The following is a 24,334-nucleotide window of genomic DNA, read 5'->3' as shown; positions in this document are numbered from 1 at the left end:
TGGATCAAATTTTTTAGATCTGAAAAATTATGTATCTCGTTTTTTTAGATCTGAAATTATTTACAACACTAACTTTTTTTTAATATATGAACCTGTTTTTTTGGCTCGAATTTTTTTTTAGATTTTTTTAGAGAATTTTATGTATTTTACGTTTTAGGTATTTTTTATGAAGTTCATTAATTACTCTATTAAATATTTCAAGTTTTATTAAAGTGATTCAAATGTACAAAATGCAGATTCATATATTTTTGTCAGGTTTAAAGCGCCACATTAGTGCGCATGCGCAGTGGCTGGACTTTCCCTGCCCCCGTATCAGTCCGTGCAGCGCCGGGGCCATATTTGTTGATGTGTCACCTCAAGAAAACAGAGCAGTGGACGATCAGTGGCTTAAGATCAGCTCTAGTATCATGATTATCAGCCTCAGCAAATGGATTTAACAGGTGAGTTTGTTGTTAAGAGGAGGATGTTCAGAGTTGATTACCTGACAGGCAGCTAGCTAGGTTAGCTGGAGTAAGCCTAGCTGTGTCAGAGGCTTGGAGAGGAGTAGCTGGTAGTAGAGGCGGGTAGCCCAGCTCCAGTAAGTAAAAATCCAACCCAGGGTTTCGTACCAACTGCAGTTGAAGCTAAGCTGTAGCGAGCCATCCAGGTAGTTGGTAAAAAAACCCTGGGTTGGATATTTACTTACTGGAGCTGGGCTACCCGCCTCTAAGTAGTAACTAGGGAAGGGAGGATTTGTTGCTACACTGCGACTGCGGCTAAATCTACCAGCTGTTTCCCAGCATCTGAAGATCCCTGTTAATGTTATTTTAGCTACTATTAGCTCCGTGTCAATGTTATCAGTTTGAAAGACTAACGTTACATATACAGCTAGGTTAGCTATCCAGCTAGATATGAAACTAAAGCAAGCTAAGGTTAGCTAACCTAGCTACTAACAAAAATAGCTAAGCCAGCTAGCTGCCTGTTATCTGTGTTGATTGGCTTGGTTATCACTTTACAGTCACAACCTTTTAGGTTAGCTATCGCATAAAGTGTAAAATCTTTAAAATGATCTGCTTCATGGTAACTGAGGCTTAAATTGCATTTTCCAGTACGAGCTTAGCAAGCTAAGGTTTTCCTTCATAGCTCATCATGAACCAGTGTGTGGGTTTTCTTATCAGATGTTAATCAGGTGATTATGATGGTGTTAGTAAAGGTGTGTAATCCTCAGAACGTTCTTTAAATATCATTTTTAAATTGGACAACTTTTATATTGTATATTAATACATGCAACAGGAGAGTGAGAGAGACATGTAGCTGCCAGAGTTTTATCTTTAAATATGAAACATGATGACAAACAATTAATCTGTTCTATGACTAACCCACTGACAGGTCTGTATTTGTGTTGTAAAACACTTTGTGCTTCTACAATATCATTAGCGGATTGTTGAAGCTGGGACATGGAAAGAACACAGAGTTTGATTTCTGATACAAGTTACTGCTAGCAAGCACTGAAGGAAGTTAGTGTTCAGTACTTTATGTATATGACATTTATTATATTACTGTTTGGCAGTGCGGCTACATTGAAGTTTAACTTCATATATGTTTTCACATTCTTTGGGCATTTAGTTTCTGTTCTTTCTTGTCTTGTTCTTAAAGTTTACTTTGTTAACATTCTTACTCTTTCTGTCAGTAGCCTGACTGAGGGCCTCCTGCCCACTTTCCATTGACTTGAAGAATCTTATAAGTAAACTGTAGCTGGCTTCAAACTGATCTGTTCAAAGTTCAGTGCTTTCACCCTTTTGGCCTCGCTCTTACTTTTATACAGTGCCTCATTCAGGGAATAAGAGAAGGTCTGGCACATAGTTGTTTACATTTTACAGCATTTACTGTTTCAGTATGGACTTTTAATATAATGTATATTGTACTGTTTATCAATATTATATGATATGGGCAGAAAATCAAATATAAGACAACCATATTCACAGTTTTTTTTTTTAACCCAGCCATGTAGTGTATACACAAATACACCCTAGTGGACTGTGTATTGGCAAGAAGTTGGTGATGTGCTGCTGCATATCACGATACTGGCCTTGCGATTTAAAATACTGTGATATGGGGTCAATATGTCAGAGCTCTAACCACTGAACCACCACTGCCCTACTACATTTTTAAGGATACTGTCAAAAACTATGAAAATTATTCTGATGTAATGGGTCATGTTAAACATTTTACTGTCTAACAAGACTTATAATAACAATATAAGATAATTAAAATAAACATGTAAAAACTGTAGATTATGAATACCATCACAATTTTCAAGTAAACAAGGTACAGACTTCTGTTGTAAACAAAGTGTCGCAGTTCCGTTCTCTTTGGTAGTAAGCAGGGAACCTGATGTGACCATGAGCTAATCTTTGAACACAAAGGAAATGACTTGCGTTTTGTCCGGCTTACTGTCCACATAGTAGGAAGGAACTATAATAATCTAAAACAGCTCTACATTGTTGTGACTGCCTTCAGATGCTTAATTATTCATCAAATGTTTGCTTCTCATGAGGCTGTTTAACATTTATTGCTGTTTCTGTTTAATATTTTTTGCTTTTATCATGAAAGTTAACGATACATCTTTGTTTCTGCGATATTCTTTTCAGGTCTGGAGCTTTAGAGGAGTATGGAGCAGCCTGATTGCCAGGAAGAACAGCACTCAGCCTCTGACCCTCCTGAGACCTCCAAGGTTAACTCAATATCTACAGGGTCATCAAAAGACAGCAGTGATGGTGGTGGAAATGAGTTGATCGGTGTGGAAGGGAATAGTTCTGCTAATGATGCTGAAACTGATCAGGACTCTCTGGATTGCACACAGTCTAATGGTGCAGATGGAGTAGAGCTGAGGCTACACCTGGACCACACGCAAGGCCAGGAAGGAGCAAATGGAGAGGATGGGCAAGGTGATGGCAACACCAGCTGTGACAGTGGAACAGCTTCTTTAGACGATGCCAGAACTCCCCCAGCTCATCACAATGGGCTAGTAGAGACATTGCCTGTAGTTCTGGATGGGACAGAAGAGGATTTGTCAAGTACCTCTGCAAGGCCAGAGGAATCTTCTTTGTCAGTTCCAGAGGAGATATCTGTGAATAGTGTATTAGAACCTTCACCTTCTGAATTGGACAACACTTCCTCAGTTGAATTAAACACCTCAGAGGATGCTGCCAAAACCCAAGCTCAAACCTCAGTCATCAATCAGACTGGTAAAGATACAAGCTCAGATTCAGCAGGTTCAACACAGACTGAGGAAACGCCACAACACTTTGATTCAATGACAAACTCTAACCTGTACGATACAGACTGCAGCAGAAAGCTGATGTCTGAGATCCAACGCTCCATCTCTCAGGAGTCTTTACTGGATGAGCTGGAGTCAGAGCTGCTGAACTGTCAGCTATCAGAGCAGAGTAACTACAGAACAAGCCCTCCAAATGGCATGCTCAAAGACCCGGGCTCCATGGTTGTTTTTGAGAAATGTGTGCAGTACAAGTACTCTCAACAGGAGAAGGCCATCAAAAGGTAAAAGCCCAGAGAGTACAAAATGTTTTTTTTATTTTTATTTTTTTATGCCTTCCGCCCATCTTTAGTGGTTGCAGTGAAATATCACTTTATTTTACTTAGGACTGTCACAATAACCAATTTTATTAAATATCACATATTTTCCCAGAAATAACTGTGTGTAACAATATTATTGTAATTTTAAGAGTATTTTATGCCACTGGTAAATTGATAATACAGTGGTTGCACTGCTAAAATAATAATACTGGGGTTTGGTACCCAAAAGCAAAAAAGTGAAAAGACTGGACAATTTATACCAAATATTTCATACAAATATTCTTAACGTATTATGTGTAATACGTTTAGGCTATTTAATTTATGCAATCAGTTTCAGTATTGACCAACATCTTAATTTTTCATTCCAAGATGATACAGTAGCATAAAAATACCTTTACACATTACTATTAGACATCAATAAATGTTTCTTTGTTTAAAGGCTTAGATATCCTAAGTAAATATCCTCACTAATGGGCTCACCTCGGCAAATTAAAACAATAGTTGATATTGAGGTCAGAAAAAAATAGTAGAGGTATACTTAGTGGGTACCGTAATTATTGTCTCAGGCCTAGTTTCCTAGTTGACCACAAAATACAGGTGAGAACATGTTTTTCCGATCAAAATGAACACATCCATCTTAATATATTTTATTGTTTGCTGTGTTCAGGCATGATGTGTTGTTTGCACTCTCTCCCTAAGCTCACTCTTGATTTCACTTTCTACATTTTCATAATGACGCCTGCTTTGCCTACAGAATGGAGCTGGTCCAGCAGTCTGCTGTGGTGCAGTATTATTAAGAAGTCTAATCAGTGTTGATTTTTGGACACCTGTTCATTGACGGCTTTATCTGGGAGATCACTTCTTTTTTTGGGGATCTGCCATTAGAATTGAAATCCAGCCAAATCTCATCTTGTAGAATAAATCAGTGATGGTCAGCATGAGACACTGATGGGCGTTTGTAAAGCTGTTAGAATAACAGTAGCTGTAATTGTGTGTCAGGTTGCTGGATGAGAATAAGAAGCACCAGGAGCTGATATTGGGCATCTGTTCCGAAAAAGACAACATGAGAGAGGAACTCAAGAAGAGGATGGAGACTGAAAAACAGCACATTTGCACCATTAAGAAGGTAAAGAGCATTAATGTGCATTTAACTTCTGGCTAAAAAGTATGCAGCATTTGACTATAATTAGGGAGCCTGTGGTTGAAGATAATCACTAAGGATTTAGTGCTCAGTGGAGACACAGCTTTACAATTCCTTGTTGGTTTTTACAAAATGGCTGTTGAATTTTTGGTCGATACGGAGAATAACACATGCAGTTCTTACTTTTTTTGTTGAATGAGCTTATAAGATACCCCTTCGTGGCAACTGGATAGGACTTCAGGACCCCAATGGTCAGTTCAGGATCCACTTTGTGATTATAGTGCACTTGTTTACTGAAGGGCCTGCATCTGGTGCTGGGTAAGCATCGTTGTCTGAGGCCAGCCCTGGGCTCAGGGCGATTGCAATCTAATTCAATCCAAAAAGGGGCTCTTGTCACAGAGGGTAATAACACAAATCAAACAGAGCAGCCTGTGAGTCCGGTTGTACGTGAAAAGCAATAATCTGGTCCTGTGGTAATGACAGGAAAGGCAGTGTGTATGTATTATGCCGTCACAGCTTCTCATCAGGGCTGAATGAGAAGGGACATCTGTGGCCTATCATGACACTGTTGCCTCATCAGACTCCAGAGAGAAAATGAGAGATGGTTTAAAAAATTTTCCTGCCAGATCGCTATGGATGAGCTCTATTTCTCATCCAGCACCATAAAAGAAACAGATCATTATGTTTCCACTCACTGCTTTAATTGATCGAGTCAATTAATCACGCAGAGAAAAAAAAAGACATTTTCCATTTAAGTTTTTTTCTATAAGAGCAGCAAATCTATGGCATTTAAAAAAGATTAAGAATTTTGAGGTAGCCATGTGTGTGTTTTCCTGCAGTGTAAAGGAAATGCGAGGTTCTAGCTTTGTAGATGTAGACTACTACAATTTCATTTACCTATGCTGGAGAGCTACAGATGATTTGCTCTGGTCTAAATCAGTTAACAACTTTGTAAACTCAAGTTTTTTTTTCCTTTTGTTTGGTTTGGTTTGGTTTTTCACACAAAAAACCCAAGCTCACTGAAATGCATCAGAATTTGTGCCATTGTAAGTGACATAAAAATCATGTTTTGAGCATCTAGATTGAGATGCATTTTTACAAATTTGCTTTAAATAAAATCTCTAAATGGTTTGGATCTGGTTTCCCAAAATCTGATTTAATGTGATTTCTGGCAGTCCAAACAATCAAAAATCAATTCGGATACAATCTAGATATACAATGGAGTTGGGACGGCCGTGCCTACAGTAGCCTTTATTTTCAGTTACAGATGTATGGCTGTAAAGAAAAATTTCACAGCTGCAAATAAAATAGTCTTTTTAAGCACTAGTATTTAGGGCATTGACGTTTTTACTGAGTGGTTGTTATGTGACTGTTTCTAGGTGTGTATTTCTTCCTGTGCCTTTGCTCAGTCCTGCCCAGTCAGACCTGCCTTTTGTCGTCATACAGGGAGTGTTCATGAGTAGCCTTGCTCCAGCATTTCCTAAGCTCCTAAACATGAAGGCAGTAACTTTTCAGTGAAACTGTCTCTTCTTGTCTGACCAGTTTGAGAGCAGGGTGGAGGAACTACTGAAAGAACTGAAAGAATCCAAGGACAAACTGGTTCACCAGGATCAAGCTGCTAAAGGTGCTGTCCAGCAGATGCAACGGGAGATGGCCTACCGCCTGGAGCAGGTGAGGGGGTCATCACTGTGAACAGTGTTGCTGATGCCATGGAAACAGTTATCCAGGACTACTCTGTGTGCCCCCCCCCCCCCTTTCCCCCCCATACAAAAGCTCTTTTTCTTTCACAGTGGATCAATTACTCCCAAACAATGAATCGACTGTGGTCCTAAGGCTCAATCTGGCTCAGTTATTGAACTCCCTTCCCGTGCGGTTCTCCTTTCATTTCCCACATCCTCCGTATCTCGTTCCCGTTATAATGAATGTGCCTGAATGTATAAATCCTGTCCTTATCTCTCACTTGTCATGCCTAGGATATGATGTATACACCTATGCCTCCATTTAGATGTGAAGGACAAGTGGTGAGCAAAATGTGTTAGAAACAGAGAGAGAGAGTGGTTTAATTCAGACTGCTCCTCACTCTCACCATGGTGTGAAACTCTCACAACCGTGTCAGTGCTCTTCTTTCCCCTGAAAACCAGCACATTGACTCATAAAATCCCAGACCCAGTTCTAAATATTACTGCAAACTCAATCATACAATCAGTTAAATTATTGGAGCAGTTCCTATATGTTTAAATGTTGGGCACATGAGAGAAAATATATTTTAAGGTTGAAATCCTGATGTAACATAAATGACACAGCAACAATTTCAAGACATTTTCTCGTAGAAATCGCGTCAGAACTAGAAACAGTAACACATTTTATTGAATTAAATTAACAGTCTACACATAAGGTCAGATAATCACACGTTAACACTCTGACCCATTGTCATTTCTTTTTCTGTTTGGTTTCTGGTATTTGCTGCTCTTCTCAGGCTAGTAAGAAGTGTGAAGAGGCCCGGCAGGAGAAGGAGTCGATGGTTATGAAGTATGTGAGGGGGGAAAAGGAAGCGCTGGACTTGCGCAGGGACAAGGAGCAGTTGGAGAGAAAACTGAGGGAGGCCACAGCGGAGGTGGACAAACAGGCCAGGAGGGGGAACCAACTAGCCCAGGAGAAAGGAAGGCTTCAGCAACTACATGAAGCGAAGGTAAAATGTACCATCTTGAACAAACCTTGCTAAATATTGTTCTTTATTCTGAGTAGGCCTGTGATGATTAATATTTAATACATTTCTCATTTTCATACCTGTCAAGTTTTAGATTTAAAAATAAGGGATATTTTCCTACGTTCGATTAAAGCCGTCCCACCAGCCCAACAAAGGTTCAGTATCCCTTACATTTTAAGAGAGGTTTACAAGAAATCTAAGATCTAAGAAATCTAACCACACTGAAATTTTGTGGACATTCCTACGTATGTCATTCTTTTAATACAGCCAAATTAAAAACACTTTTCTAGATATTTAAAAAAGTTAAGATTTCATGTCTTTTTTGGCATAAATGCACTCTTTTATATGATATATGTTTTATTTATTTAATGGATTTAAAATTGAACAAAGGGTGCACAAATTCTGCAAAATGACTGTTGGTGACCTAAAAATAGTATCATGAGCTTTTACTAAAAAGACATGGACCAGATATATTCCATCAGTAAAAATTAGTTCTAATGGGGTCTACATAATTAATACTTTTTAATTAATACTTCTTTCTGATCATTTCAGTTAATTTCGGTCCTCTCCACGTTTCACAAGCTGTAAATTTCTTAATTTTTAAAAGGTTTAATCTGTGTGTTTTTATTCGGAGACGAGTATTTTTAAGCAGCTATCAGAAAAATCTCCTGACAGTTTACATGATTAGCCTACCCTTACCTTTCTTTTAGAAAAATCTCCGTATATCCATATATGTTTTAACATCAGCTGCTCCGACTAGCTGCCTGAACTCACAGCGGGGGGCGGGGCGTCTTCCCCACACTGACCCTCATTTGCGCTCCGCAAAACCAGCAAGCTGATTGGCTGTTTCTCCTGAAAGGCGGGACTTTCTCCTTGAACCGGTACCACGATTGGTTAAGAGACACAGAGCGGTCAGTGCCCTGTCTCCTCAATAATAAAGTTTTTAAAATTTTATTATAATACGGGAAATTTACGGGAAAATACTAATACGGGAGGACGGCAGGAAAGAGGAGTAAAATACGGTAGTTTCCCGGCCAAAACGGGAGACTTGACAGGTATGCTCATCTTACAATGTATGGACATTATCTTTATCATTTTAGCTGTCCACAATATTGCCTATTTAGTTTACTTAGTGAGGAGAGCTCAATAATGTGAATGAGGCAATGTGTCTTTTTTCCCTTTTTATTTATTTATTTATTTATTTATTATTATTATTATTATTATTTTTTTTTTTTTTTTTTACAGTTTTAAACTTTTTTATTGCAGGTTCAATGTCTGGATACTTCTATTTTTTTGTGAAATTACATTTTTATGCTCTTATAAAATTTTACCCATTGTGTCTGTGCCATAAAATGGTCTTAAAATGAAAATAATATTGTTTATTACAGTTATGATATTGTGGCAGATCTAATGCAAAGGGTAAAAAAGCAATCTTGTGACGGACATATTTTTTTTAATGTGCAACAACACTTTATTGTGCATAACCTTTACAGTTGCTTGTGTATTCTGAACAGTTCAAGGATTTAATATATCAGGTCCATATATCCAACTCTTTGATAATTAATAAACTTGATCTGCATTCTATCTGACAATGTTTAACCATAAGGGGGTGCTGTTATCATAGTTAATTCATTGAGAACTTACACATTTGCAGTGACCAAAAGAAAAGAGCCTGGTTCTGTGAGAAGTACAGGGATCCATCAGAGATAACGTTGTATAATGTCCCAAAAGAAATAAGTAAATATATAATATTTCATGAGAATTTTGGGGATTTCTTAAATACAGAATTTGATGCTAAATGTTGGGCAAGGTTTAATAGTTTTTTGGTTGATATTTGTTCGATTACTGCGCTTGCAGGAGAATGAAATGGCCAGGTTGTCTCGGGAGCTGGAGAAAGTCAAGGAGGAGATCAACTCCCATGTGATTAAAGTGAAGTGGGCACAGAACAAACTGAAGAGTGAGACGGATGCTCACAAGGTCAGTAGAACTTTTCATTTACATGACCATAAGCTAAGCTTATACAAAAAAAAAAACAATCAGACTTCTAAGAATGGACAGACATTGTAGGCACCAGTGATGTCATGTCTGTCTAAGAACTGACCAGTCACACCTGTCACAGGGGAACTCCATCTTTTTGTATAGCTCACTTTTACGTTAACATTGTGAAGTGTGTTGGTGGTTCTCTTACTCTGGTGGTTAACTTAACCAGGTTTATGCAGGAATTTACACTTCAGTTTAACAACAAGATCAGATTAAGTAACACAACAATAAGTACAAAATAAATTCCCCAATAGCCTGCTTGTTCTCAGTGTCTCCTCTCTTCTTTGTGTATGGTAATCCATTCTTTGTGTGCATGTTAATGTTAATCTACCCTGTGTGTTGTAATCCTTTTGTATGTGGATTTAATGCTAATCTGCTCTGCTCTTCTTCTAATTGTTGTTAGGAAACAAAGGACAAATTGAAAGAGACAACAGCGAAGTTGACCCAGGCTAAGGAGGAAACAGAACAAATACGCAAGAATTGCCAGGACATGATTCGTACATATCAGGTATTTCTGAATGCATAGAAAAATGCATGTTAAGTTACCTGGCCAGTTAGGACTGCAAGCTTTTGAGTCTTTCCCATATCCAACAGAGGGCACTATAGGCTTTCATCTGAAAACATAAATTACTTATGGGTTTTTATATTTCATTTGTAACTCGTTGTTGCTAAAAGCTACCTGAAGAGAAACTGTGCCGTACAGCTAAAGTGGCTTATCACTGAATGAGTGGCTTATCAATGTTTTAGAGGAAATTACTTATTTTTCTGTTGCTTAATGGATGTGTTATGCAATTATATTGCGCTGTCACTCTCTAGGAGTCAGAGGAAATTAAGTCTAATGAGTTGGATGCGAAGCTGCGGGAGACGAAGGGAGAGCTGGAGAAGCACAAGCAGGAACAGACAGACCAGCTGGAGGTGAAATTCCCATTGCTTTGTGCACACCCACTTCCATCATCAAGTGACCTACAAAAACTCTCTTAGAAAGGCTGTTTTTGAACATTGTAGTTTATGGTTACATATATGCTATTTACACCTTGTACCGCAAGCAGTCCCAATGCTTTTAATAGGTTATTTCCACCTTTAACCCATATAGCATTACTTACCATTCCAGTGGAAGATTGCGATCAACCAAAAACTAATACAACCAACATATAGAAAAACATGTCCAACATTTGTAAATGTTCCCTCACATCTTAAATAATCTAGTCAACATTACCTGGAAGGCTCTCTCAGCCATAAGCAGAGTGGGTAAAATGGTAGACTTCTTTGCATTGGTCACATGCTGTTTGTTTTGATTGACAGATGCACCAAGCCAAGATTAAGGAACTGGACGATCTGAAAAGGACCTTCAAAGAAGGCATGGATGAGCTTACCACTCTCAGAACTAAGGTGTGAAAAAAGAAAGGATTCTGTTTTCGTGTATTCATTACATAACATCACTGTCCAAGAAAGTACTTCTTCCTTTTTTTTGCATCCTTTAAACACAGCATCTGCTAAATCTAAATAATTCCAATAAATAATAAAATGTCTCTATATTTACTTGCATTACAATTTTAAAGATTTTGGATTATTTTGTGAAGTTACTGTGCTTAATCTACTTGAGAAAGCAGTGTTCCAAAGCTATAATATGTGTGAGAAAAAAACAAATACAAATATTGCAGAATTTATATGTTGTTATTTGTGTTAGAGGACTAAATTTGTACTTTTCCTCACAGGTGAAGTGTCTGGAGGATGAGAGGCCTCGGTGGGAGGATGAGCTGTGTAAATATAGAGAGATCATCAACAGACAGAAGTCTGAGATCCAGAATCAGCGTGAGAAGCTGGGTGCCATCCAAAGGTTAGAAGAGCAGCATGAGAGGTGAGGCCAGCATCCCAAATCATCTAGATCCAGAGAGATTTATCATATGCCAGAAAATGACCTTAACCTTCATGCCTCAAAAATAGAGTTCAGCTACTGTAATCTCAGTTCCAGTGATGACTTAATCAAAGGTACATCCTGTCTTCTTTATGAAGGGTGTGTTTCTTAACTTCTTCAGGGAAATCTCACTTTAAACCATCTTTAATAATTTGAGCGCAGTGATGCCCTAGGCCTGACTGATTATAGGCCATCCTGTGCATCTCTTTAAAATTCTTAAGTATTCAGAGATTTATTTGGCTTTTTTTTCATCAGTGATGTTGAACATGCCTAAATATCAATAATGTAACCAGTGCTTTAATTGTTTCCCTCTGTTACATTCTTGTGCTCCTGCTGATGAAGAGATGTGAAAGTAGCTCTCTGTTGAAGCTAACAGAATTATTTATGTGTGTTGCTCTATGTTGTTAGAAAATGTCACATGTGACCTTGTTGTCACTCGCCGCTATGCAAACAGTTGCATAAAGCCTAAAATAATTTTAATGTCTGAGCTAATTATAAGCAGACTGGATACATTACACTACACAACAATTGCTATAGGATCTGAACCAATATAGAGCATTCACTACACGACTGTGCATATTGCACTACATGACCAGATTCCTGACCACTCGCGTTACCAAGGAGATTTAGATGCCAAAATTGAGGTCCACAAGCTTGCTGCAGTGATTGATTGTGATATTTTTGCAAAAGTAAAAGCTGTTGGGTAAAGTGGTGGGTTGAAAGACAAGATCAGCATGGTCTCTACACATTACATTAAGTGCTGTAGGTAAACAAAACAAATGGTGCAGCAGCGGCTCCAATAGTGCTAACGTTATATGATAGAACAGAAAATTTTAATAAAATTTCAAACATAGGCTGTAATTATTTTTGTTGCCTACTGTGTGTGTTTTATGTTATAAATAAATGATTCCTTCAGTAATATGCATCTAGCACAATTTCATGTCTATAGTTTGACTGTTTCATAGTGTCACTTTTGTTGTGCTAATATCAGCAGAACACAGGACTGGGTCAGACTGAGTAATAGTATTTTCTACCAGATTTCGGGTCGGGTTAAGTCAAATGTTTGATTTTCTGTGACCAAAGTCGGTGTGATTTTTAAAGTGAAAAATCGAGTCTCAGCTCATCATGTGCTACATGACTTACATTCTTTCTGTTAGCTCTTTTTTTGTAACAAAGTCTGCAGACTAGAGCCAACTAGCACAGATTAACCCCATATTGGGGTTAAAATCAGGCTAAATGTCATGTAGTGTAACTCCATCTTAATACGATGTTTATTTATGGCACACATTTCCCAAAGGATTAAGCCTAGTTCTAGATTCAATTTTATTTTCAGTGAGAAATCTTCATTTAGAATGCTATGTTGTCTTTCTATGCTTAGTTTATGTTTGGGTAACTGCCCCCTTGGGTTTCACTCACAAATCTATTTAAAGCCCCAGATATATATATATATATATATATGCCCAGTTTGTAGTCAGCTTTTGCAATCATGAAGTTTTGCTATGACTTGGGTTTGTATAGCATATGTGATTGGCTTTAGCCTGTGTAATAATGATTTTAAAAAACGTTAAAAAAGTTATAATGAATAGCACATCAATAATTAAATCAGTGTGGGTTTGTATTGGCTATAATGTTTTTTGTGTATTTTGTCACAGAGATGAACAGGAGATCGCAGCCCTAAAGGATGAGGTGGAAAGTCTAAATTCTCAGACCGCTGATCTGCAGAAGGATGTTCAGGGCGGTCGAGTGCGGGAGGCTGAGCTCCTTGGCTTCACTGAGAGGCTGACGAGCAAGAACGCACAGCTGCAATCTGAGAGCAACGGCCTGCAGGCCCAGCTGGACCGCTTGGCCGCCAGCTCTAGAGATCTGCAGAGCCGACTGGAAGAGACAGAGCGATCCCTTGCAGACATGGTGGGTTCACATCTGGTAGAAGATTATTTTATGGTACAAACAAAGTGTTTTATAAGTCTTGCATATTAGCAACTCTCGTTGACAACTGTTCTTTCTGGGACCAAGGGGTGGGTGACTCAAAAAATGCATTAGCTTAAGATTTATTTGTATTTGTTAAGTATATTTCATGTCAGCATGCTTGCACAACAAAGGCAGACCTTTTTAGAAGGCCATTCACACTTTTTTAACACACATTATTTGGATTAGAATAAAATTTGAGGCTTTTGTGACCAGTGGAACTGCACTTGTTTAGACTGCCAGGCTGAAGAAAGAAGAGCAGCAGAGGCAGAGTGAAGTCCAGACACTACAGGCAGAGAGGACTGCACTGCAATCGGAGACTGCTCAGCTGAAGACACGTGTAGAAGAGCTCAGAGACGAGCTGGTCACACAGAAGAGAAAGCAGGCAGCCAACATCAAGGATCTCACGAAGCAGCTCACGCAAGGTGAGAAAGAAAAGAACTGTAATAATAGCCCTGAGATCTCGGAGAAAAAAGGGGGAAACAGGAAATAGATTCGCTTTTCTTAAGGCTTTAATCCTGCAGTTGAGCCTCTGTTTTTTTGTCTGATTTCCTCCAATATCTGATCCAGCCTTTTCATGCTGGTTCACCATTAAAGCCAAGAGAAACAGAAAGCTCAAAATTGGCAACATGTTTCAAATAGCACTAATATGTTCCACATATGGATACTCTCTTAGAAGTGAAACCTCAACATCAAACGCTGTCTAATTTAAAAAGCTTTGTTTATACTGTTTTTTTTTTCTTTGAGAAATCGCATGTTGAGCTTTGTTTGAGAAATATCATAACATCTAGACCAACACATCACAAATGTAAAAAAAAAAAAAAAAACGGTTATTGCCATATCCCTCAATGGGACCCTAAACTAGTCATCTTGATGGCAATCTCCTTTAATAAACAACTACTGATCCATTCCACTGAATACCCCCAACTTAACTTTAATTTAATAAACAGATTCCTGCATCATATTTTGGGGTTATATACAGACATTTCAGGGATGGAAGGATGGATAGTCGATTTTTAAAGGTTATTGCAGCTGGCAGAGAAGAGTTTTACTCTTTATTGAGTTAATTGAGTTTATTGAGGAGGACAAGAAGAATTTCTTGATTGTGGATTGCTTTAGCTGCTGGTATGGTGTTTGACAACATGGAATATAAAGAAAACCTGTTTGAATAGCCTAGTAATGAATTCAATATACTTAGTAAGATGCTCTGTGATCAGAATAACAACTTACCTAAAACATAAAAAAACAAGTATTCTGAAAAACATAGACAGCTATAATGTTTATATTAATATTTATACATTTCACGCAATATATCAAGACATTTATAAAAAAGTGTCTTCATTCACTATTTTAATGAGGCATTAGCATCTCTTTCCCCGTCTCCGTCTCCCTGAGGCACTGTTAGTAATTATAAAGCCATATTGGAAGTCTCAGGGGGCTGGCGGAGGGGCTGTGCAGCAGAAGCGGACAGATTGAGGTAATATGTTCACGCCTCGCTGTGGCTGCAGGAAAAGCTGGGTTAGGCCATAGGGTGATTTTCATGCCATTTTTGTTAACGTAGAGAAAAAGAGCGAGTGAGCGGAGAGAGAAAAGCATGTGTCTGGGGACTTATTCCTACAGAGGAGACGTGAAGAACATGAAGATATTTTTAAGCAGCTCTATTTCTGCCCTTTCTCTCCGGGCTCAAGTCAGCTTCCTTTCTCCATCTCAAGGTCCAGTCCTTGAATGTGGAGTCTTTTAATTGAATGTATTTGGCATGCCATGAGGAAGTGCCCCTGTGGGAGGGAGGGTTTTATTCTGTGCTGTAAGCTCTCGCCTGCAGCATGGAGTGAGTTTCAGAGCAGTCAAGTGTCTCTTTACTCTGGTGCTTGGTGTGGTCATTGAGGGGTGAAGTGATATTTTTTTCAACTGTGTGGGTCTGAAAGAGCTGCTGCAGTGCTAATGTATGTGCTTACACGTGTCTCTGTATGTTTTGATAGCTCGCAAGAAGCTGGAGCAGGTGGAGAATGGTGGCTGTGATCGGGAGGGCAGTAGCATGGGCAGTCGCTCCAGCTCCTCAGGTACACTTCTGTTTTCTAAACACCAGCATTCTGTACCTCGCTGTATTTTTATAATGATTTTCTTGTCCTTCAGTTCGCCTGAGTCATTGTTTTCTGAAGTTAACTGTCCTTCTTTCTCCAGAAAGAAATATATCCTAATTTCATACAACTCAAGTTTGTACAACTGATGGAAAACAAAAGACACGTTTCTATATACATTTCTATATGATAAAGAGTTTTAAAATGTTGTGCCATAAGTTTCTTTTCTGATAAAAGTTCCTTCTTTGTTATGTCCATATTACCAATAATATTTCCAACATAAATTCAACAAAGTTAACACAGAGTAAAGAAAGAGAAGGCTCTTTAAGTGTCTGTATCCATATTCAAATTTGAGCATAAATGAGCCATAATGCAGAGACCATGATAGGGAATGTCTTCTGCATATAAAACAAAATAAAATATATGCCATAAGCCATATATCACGCTATCTCATATATCTTTCATCCACCTCTTGACGAATCTTTCATGCCTGGTGGGAGTGATATATCTTATTTGCACTGTAAGACAGACTGTCACTCCCTATAGGGTGTGACTGTCACATCAGTACATCGGGTGAACCTTGTGTTCTCCTGCTGTCTCTGCGTGCTTTTTTTGTTTGCTCTATATGACATTTTCTCTTTGTCTATCTCCATCACTCTCTCTTTTTTCTCAGGCTCTTTGAATGCACGAGGCAGCAGTACGGATGATCGTTCTCCTGAGAACCAGTCAGGGCCATCGGTGGTGGTGGTCGACAGCTTTCCAGAGGTGGACAAGGCCGTGTTGGTGGAACGCATTGTGCGGCTGCAGAAAGCCCATGCCCGCAAGAATGAAAAAATCGAATTCTTGGAGGACCACATTAAACAGCTAGTGGAGGAGATCCGGAAAAAGACAAAGTGAGTGAGAGAGAGAGCAGGGCTGTAAAAAGAGAGGTACAGGAAATCTCAGATGTGACTCTGGGTTGGACCAGGTCTTGTCACAGGGATCTAATGAGAGAGCACAAGCTCTCAGAGTGTTGGTTTTAGATGGTTTGATCAGAGTTGCTTGGTCTTGCTTGCCTGCCTGTCATTCCTCTTTGTCCTAACTCTCTCTTCCTGTGATGCTGAGGCTCTGAGACCGGCTCTGACTGACTGCGGGAATTTTCATTGGTCATTGTCCTTGTTGCATTTGTTAGTTTTCCTTTTGTTTATTTTTTTCTTATTTACAAAAAAACCCTTCCTGACCAGCCTTGTATATTGTTTGTCACACAGACTTTAGTCAGACAATGGTGGGGCTTGGCAGACATTGAGCTCTCTCACACGTTTGCTCATACACACATACATGTACACACAGATATACACACACACACACACACACACACAGAACTGCCCTGTTTTTGTAGCAGATGTGTATTCTTATTTATAGTTGTTTGTTCAGGGGAAATGATGTGTCGCTGAGGTTTCTGAAAATGTCTGATGCATATTCATGTTCCTGCCAAATACAAAAAAAATCAGGTCATATCTGTGGTCATGTAGAGAAACAGAAACAGTGTTAAGCTTCGTATGGTACGCTCTGCCTAATAAATTGCAGAAGATGTTACAGTGTGGGCCATTGACTCTGTCTGAGGCATTAGAACTGGTTTGTTGTATGATTCTTTGTTTTTTATAGTGATTGTTTTCAGTGGGCCTACCAGCACTGGCCTACTTTTTTTTTTTAAATGTAGACAGTCCCACTGCCGGACAAGACAAATTTTTACTCTTTATTTTTAAGTAATTTATGGCTCCATCATGCTCTCTCTTTTGGTCTCACACTCTTTCTTTCTTGCGCTCATGCTCTCTCTCTTTCTCTTGCGCTTACTATTTTCTGCACTATTTCTTTCTCTCGCTTTGATGCCTAGACTGAAATCAGTGGTGTATTTTAATGGAATGGCAGTGCTTGACAAATGATTGTGTTATATCGGAGTGAAAGTACATGCACATATTTTTATATTTTTTATTTACTGACAAGCGGTAAAAGAGCATGGTTTACTATTTTATGTGTGTAAGGAATACAAAAATCATACTTATTTCTGTTTCATGCTTTTATTTGCGCTGTTCAGTTGTAGTTCGATTGTGGGCAATTAAGATTTGAAAACAAAACTCTCCATTACTGAAATGGAAATAAAACTTATGTTTGGTTTGGTAACTTATTAACATATCAATCCAGCTACAACTGAGTTGTGTCTTGCTTTTCTGTGAGTCTCTTTAATGCATGCACACATTTCTGACCAGTCCGCTGCTGCCGCTGTCGCTGCCGACCGCCTTTGCTTTCCCTCTGCTGCTCTTATTGCTACAGCAGAGAATCGGGCCATGCCATCCTGCCCTGGCTACAGCTGTAAATAGTAACAGAGAATCAGATCAATTTGGGCTGTGTTGCCACTGATGTGGTTTTGAACTTGCATCAGAAAGTAGCATTACCAGATGTCAAAATAACTACTGATGTAGTGGGTGATAACCCCATTACACTTAGCTTTAATTAGCTTCTCCCCAGAGAACGTGGGCTCTTTCTGTAGATTCTGATTTCAAGCACTTCTGCCTGTGGCCCTCCCCTTCGCATGCCAGTTGCTAAATCAGAGGCAACATTTAATTTCTTTTTATTTTGTTCTGTTAAATACTATCGTGATGGAAAAATCGGGTCCAAACGGGCCCAAGATAAGCTCAAGGTAAGCCAATACGCTTTTGTGGTGGTGATTTCATTTGAATGTGCGCAGTTTCATCATTGCTGTCTAGCTGTGTAGCTTTTTCTAACTTCCTCTATAAAGTGTGCAGTTTGTAGTCCTTTCCCTCTCACTGTTAAAGGTAGCAGGTAGCCAAGGTGTATCATGTTCACACACTAGACAGATAATTTTTTATGTTTAATTGTTTTTATCACTCGAACGGGAATCTTTACAAGAATACCCTCCAATATTATTGTCTCAAGCCACAGTCTGAATAAAGTGCTAAAATTGAATTGGCCCTTATGTGGGTCGTGCGTCATTGTGGGTAAAAGGGTTTGAAAGTGGAGAGATAGAAAAGAGGAGTAGCTCTTGGAGATGACAGAATTAAAGGGCTTGTGCCCCGACGTTCTAAATAAGACACAACCACTTAGGTGTTCCTTTTTTCAGCATTGTTTCCCCAGACATTAAAAAAAAGACGACAGTAATGACAGAGACATTATTATCAAATTTCCATCAGTGCTGAGCCTTTCTCTATTCTCTTTTAAATTGAGCCACTCAGAGATGAATAGGGTTTCTATAATGATTTTTCCGGCACGATTGAATTTGGAAATTTTCAGAACTTTATTATAATGTGGATGTGGTGTTTTTTTTTTCCTCATGAGTTTGCTTCTCTCTTTTTCTCTCACGCTCAATAACAAACAGTGAAAAAATACGGACACAGTAGAGCATTATATTGGGTTGTCTGCTATCTGGTTATTTTGCTCTTTTGTGCAAAAAAGGTACCTTGGCTTCCTGCTAAAGGCTCATTTATGCTCAGCGTCAGACATAGATATGGATACAAATAGAGTCTTATTTTTAAATCTCCACTGCTGTCTCGTGGCTGTACTGCTTAAAATCCTTACCAGCGTAAAGGAGGCTTGGAAGCATGTGGGGAGTTACAACAATAAAAACGGATCCAGTTCAGCTTCATACGTAAAGGGAGTATAAATGAGCCTTAACTTCTGAACGTAGTTGTCACTTTTACATGATTGGTTTAAAAAAAAAAAAAAAAAAAGCTGAAAAACCTTGGCATCTTATCATGCAGTACAAAAAGATGCTTTAATGATTCCAGTCTGCTTGCACAGGTTTATCTCACAGTGATGGTGAGACAGAGATAATGATGAGTGGGTTGGGTTTTCCCTTCTTCCGGTTTCATTAGTGGCTTTACCTTTAGCCTCTTTCCTGATGACCATTAGTTGCAAAGTGAGCATTGTGGGGCTTTTCCAGAGCTTTTGCTGAAAATGTGTATGTCAGTGTTTGAATCTGTGTGTGTGTCCATGTGATTACGAAACACCTGTGATGTGTGCTGCCTGTATGTTTTCTGCAGAATTATCCAGAGCTATGTACTGAGGGAGGAGTCGGGCGCCCTCTCGTCTGAGGCTTCAGACTTTAACAAAGCTCACCTCAGTAAGAGGGGGGGCATCATGGCCTCTCTGTACACCTCACACCCGGCTGACAGCGGCCTCACACTTGACCTCTCGCTGGAGATCAACCGCAAGCTCCAGGCTGTGCTAGAGGACACGCTGCTCAAGAACATCACACTGAAGGTAGGTGGTAATATCAGAAGAGTACTGATTACTTAATGAGTGTATATAATACAGAACAAGAATTTAAAGCACGTTTGGAGGGGTTTCTCAAATGAATGCTAGATCAAATTATACATACAGGGTCAAATTGTACATACACAAACTAAAACTGTTTATCCATTATTGAATTCCAAAGTTACTTTCCAAGCCCTCTTAACTGTAGATATTTGTACAATGTCTTTTTGTTTGGTTTGATCACTGCACTGTTCAGTATAAAAGTCAAAAGAGCTCAGTATAGGCCTGAGAATAATGATGAATATTTTCTTAAGACATCATTTGTTGTTTCTGCATAAGTTATTGAAAGGTATAACCAAGGTGCATTCAGGCTTTGAAAAAAGACCCAACTGTCACTCCCAACTGAGAAAAACTTGGTTTGGATGTTTAGAAACAACCCATTTACCACTAAAACACAAGTTAACCCAGAAGATTAAGGCAATAGACTGTTGTCCAAGAAAAGGAAAAAAAAACTTTTGTGGTAGCAAGATGTTCAGGGGTTATTTCATTTAAAAAGCATCTGGTTAAGACATTTAATCAAATATTTTGGTTGCAAATGTACATAGTATGTATTTCAACACGTAAATTTCAAAAATAATAAATATGTAGTTCAAACAGAATATTTTTAGTTATATTTCCAGAGCAGTGCAGTGTATATTTTATGAGATACAGACAAAAAAAATACATATGAATTCAAATTGAATCTTGACTTCAGTCAGTAATCTTATCAAACCTACAAAATATGCATCATTACACCTCTAACTCCAAGTATTATGACTTCTGTATTGTAGGTTCGCTATTATCTCTTATACATTTGCATCTTGCTTGTTTTGCAACATGTTGACTAAATATGGTCCACTTGGGAATCGGTACAGTACAGTACAGCCTTGCAGTGATGTGTATGATGTAATCACAGCATTTATGTGAATGGGATTTCTAGTGATGCTATCAAAAATGAAGCACACTGAGTGGTGATTGATGACTGAGGCACTGTGGGTACATTCCCACGCTGGACAGGCCTGCCAGCCTTCTGTGAACGAGCTTCTCTTCACAATACACTAAAGAAACAGACTTGCAAGCACCAGCGAACTAGGTCTCACACACACACACAGAGCAGAGAGCAGAGAGCCTGGCGCTCTGCTATACATGGGAATGTATGAGCAGGAGGATGGAGGGAAATTAAGTGGGATTGATTGGAGGACGGGGTGCTCAGCGAGCGGAGAATGGGATTTGGGGTATTGTAGCAGGATTATAGACATTAGAACGAGATGGTCAGGCAATCAAACTGACTTAAAGCAAAGCATCCAGAAACTATTCTTTCATTCCTTCTCTCTCTCACACACACGCACACATTTTACTCGTTTTTCAGACGTTTTTAGTCTTCATTTTTGTCCTTATTTTATCCATACTGTTATTATTGTGAATCCTATTTGTTTCTTTCTGTTTTTCCTGCCTTTTTTCAGTGTCTGCCTCTCATATTTGTATCTTCCAGTTTCTTTTTCCTTGTTTGTTTGTTTCTTTATTTCTGTCTTTCTGACTTCATATACATTTCCTTTTTTCTGTCTTTCTTTCTTTCCTTTTTTGCTATATTGCTCTAATTGCTCTAACTTTTTTTCATTCATCTGTATTACTTTCTTTTGCTCCCACTCTTTCTTGTCGTCTCCTTCCTTCCTTTCTTCATATTTGTTCTATCTATTTTTCTTTTTGTATATTGCTGATTGGGTGTTACAGTGGAGTCACTCTGATATTGTTTCCTTCTACACAGGAGAATCTCCAAACCCTGGGCTCAGAAATCGAGAGACTGATAAAACAGCAGCGGCCACATGAACACACTGTCAGCAGGAAGTGACGGCGCTGCTCTCAGTGAAGAAGTGGGTACATGCTAGAGGAGGTGGTCACTGATGGCGGACCAAGTTTACCAGGAGTTCAGGTGCTCTGAAGGACCAACCTCTGTGGATTTAACTCACAAGGACTTGAATATACACACAAACATGCACATACAGTACGTGATCATCATACATGCTTCCACATGACCATTTGACCAGTTGAATAAAGGGAGAGGCCAAGCAGCCAGAAAGTAACCGTCCTCTTAAAAGGGGTTTCCTTCATCTAATTTCTGTTCTTGCTGCTTGCTAACTGGCTAACTCCTCCTTTAATGTGCTTTGTACTCACACAAACATGCTTCACACACATGTCCAGTGTGAGCTTCTCTGTGGAATGTAGCTACTGCACCTGCCCAACATGACCTGAGCCACTCTCTTAAGCTCCCAGCATAATTGCACAACCCAGTGGCTTGCAAGTTATAAAGGCCATAAGATGAATGAATGGATGAGTTAATTAATGAGTGAGTGAACGAGTGTCCTGATGAAGGTACTTCCATTTTCCCCTGAAGAATTGAAAGTGCTTGACCCTACTAATGGAGTCCTGTTGGGAAATAGGGATTCAGCGGGTAATGGTGCATTTCAGACACAGAAAACTGCTCCAGACCCGCTCCTCTTTATTATCTCGCCACATAGAGGCGAAAGCTTCTTTCATTCGCCCATGATGTATACGTGCCAATTACTGAATGTGTTGCATAACGAGCAGACCCTAATGCACACTCCCACATGTTCTAGCCTGAGAGAGAGAGTGCAAGAGCGAAAGAGTGAGGGGACATTGTTTCCTCATAAGGTTCTCTTCCAACCGGATGCCATTTTCTCTCTGTGGCCCTTGTGAAGCACTTAAGCGAGAAAGGCCATGCCAAAAAATACAGCGCCTGCCTGCACTTTGCCCAAATTAAGTGTCTTGTTGAGGAATAATACAGATTAATCATAATGATAACTACATCTGAAAGAGTTGGGTAGTCTAAGGCTGGTCTTTAGTAAGTGAGCTTATGGTCTGGTTTTTATTTATTTATTTTCCTGCTGGTCTAAATGAATTAAGTTCTTATTAAATCAATACGTCATGAATGTTTTTTTTTTTCCTTGTTCTTTAGTTTTTTCTTTTGTCCTGCTTGCTGTGGGGATTTCAACCTCTGCCTCTTGTCCTCTGTCGAAACTGCCAGTATTTATGTTTTAATTTTTGGCGTACACACTTTTTCCCCTCTCTAATGCTGTTTGTGTTTCCTTGAACGAAGTTATTGTAAGGCTGAATTAAAAAGGCAGTTACTCATTTAGCTGCGGTTTAAAGGGATAAGTGGGGAAAGCCCGGTTAACTGAAGGAGACATTGTAAATATTGAGGGCATAAGTGCAATTCTGTTTTTTACCCCTCTGTAATTGTAAGAGAGGTTGACCCATTCATAAAACATGCCTGAGCTCCCATCACCGCCCGCAGCTAATGTCCCATTTAAAGACCCAAAAACAGTTGATTTGTAGCCTTGTGTGGCTGTGTTCTGTCAACTGGAGAATTCTACTCTGCATTTGGAAGAGTCCAGAATTAAAACCCTAATTGGCTGGATGGATTTCTTTTTTCATCTTTCCTTTTTTTTTTACACCTATGGAAGGTGAAAGTATGAAGGATTATGTATCGGACCACCTCATGACTTTATCTGTCAGCCTTTGTCCAGCCATCAAGCCCAGCTAAGAATGAACTGTAAAAACGAAAAGAAAATTCAATACCTGCCTACCGCACTGCAACTGGAGCCAATTCAAGCCTACTTCCTTTTCAAAATGCACTGTCTGCGTATTTTCCCTCCACACTCCGTCATCCTAAAACACGCCACAGACATTCCCTGCAAACAAAGAAGACAAGAAGACTAAATAAGATATTTATGCAATGTTAGGATAACCTATATTTACATGGAGGCCTGAACTCCAGGACGAACACTGTCAAATCTGTCAATGATTCTTCAAGGGACTTTTTCCTAATTTATTCAATGTCCAGCTGAAATTATCTGTTGAAGTATGAAGTGACAAATTATCTCTGGAATTTTGAATGTGTGTGAGTGTATAAGTGCGAGTGTGGTGAATCATAATTGATGAAGAGAAACAAAAGAAGAAAAAAGAGAGAAAAAAGAATTGTGTTGATTCTGTTGCTGGTCTGTCCTCTATGCTTTGTTTGATTGAGTAGTCTGTCAAACTGTGATGATTATACATTTGTAGATATGAGGTCCTGTACAATGGTCTAATGTTTTTAAAGCTATGTTTCTTGATTCCTTTCTGTATATATGGTGCTTACAGGGAATTAAAGAAAATGTGGCGGTGTCCACCGAAACCACTGTTTGATTTGTGTTTCACTCTTTTTGAGCATTGCACAGCTGCAGAATGCTTTGTTGAATTCACAGAAATGCCTTAGTATCTAACTTCTACCTTGTTTTTAAAAACATCACTTATGCTTCATTTATTCTTCATTGTACAGGTCAGTTTGTTCATCAGCATAACAGTGAACCAGTGTTGGGACAAATGGACCAGACACAGCAGTGCTGCTGGAATTTTATACACTGTAATCTATTCACTCTTCCCTCTGTTCTTCCCTCTATTAGACACTCCTACCTAGATGCTTCACCACAGTTTGTGTTGGTCATTCTTTAGCCCTTCACCAGTGGTCAAATGTGGGATGCTGCCCACAAGATACTGATGTCTGATATTTCTGGTTTTGTGTTCAGCAGTAATACCATTAACCTTTACATCAGTTAAATATTCTT

The 24,334-nt window shown here is 39.0% G+C and overlaps 2 protein-coding genes across 2 annotated transcripts in view; one reads left to right on the top strand and one right to left on the bottom strand.

Annotated features, from left to right (window-relative positions):
* tdrd1 (tudor domain containing 1) overlaps window positions 1–23,418 on the bottom strand; it is a 43,609-nt gene extending 20,191 nt beyond the window's left edge. Inside the window, exon 1 of the mRNA XM_022668965.2 lies at window positions 23,310–23,418. The gene's annotated coding sequence lies outside the window, so the exon portion shown is untranslated. The remainder of the gene's footprint in view (window positions 1–23,309) is intronic.
* Window positions 302–23,907, top strand: ccdc186 (coiled-coil domain-containing protein 186). Its single transcript, XM_007259261.4, has 16 exons — window positions 302–440; window positions 2,631–3,540; window positions 4,576–4,702; window positions 6,260–6,388; window positions 7,194–7,406; window positions 9,282–9,401; window positions 9,868–9,972; window positions 10,281–10,379; window positions 10,767–10,853; window positions 11,180–11,322; window positions 13,032–13,287; window positions 13,580–13,769; window positions 15,324–15,404; window positions 16,096–16,315; window positions 19,460–19,679; window positions 21,478–23,907. The coding sequence occupies exons 2-16, from the start codon at window positions 2,651–2,653 to the stop codon at window positions 21,559–21,561; spliced, it is 2,964 nt and encodes a 987-aa protein (XP_007259323.3). The 5' UTR covers window positions 302–440; window positions 2,631–2,650; the 3' UTR covers window positions 21,562–23,907.
* The last annotated feature ends 427 nt before the right edge of the window (window positions 23,908–24,334 follow it).

The sequence above is a fragment of the Astyanax mexicanus genome, chromosome 15, assembly GCF_023375975.1.
Source record: "Astyanax mexicanus isolate ESR-SI-001 chromosome 15, AstMex3_surface, whole genome shotgun sequence".
NCBI classification, from domain to species: Eukaryota; Metazoa; Chordata; class Actinopteri; order Characiformes; family Acestrorhamphidae; genus Astyanax; species Astyanax mexicanus.
This window is presented reverse-complemented; position numbering and strand designations above follow the sequence as displayed.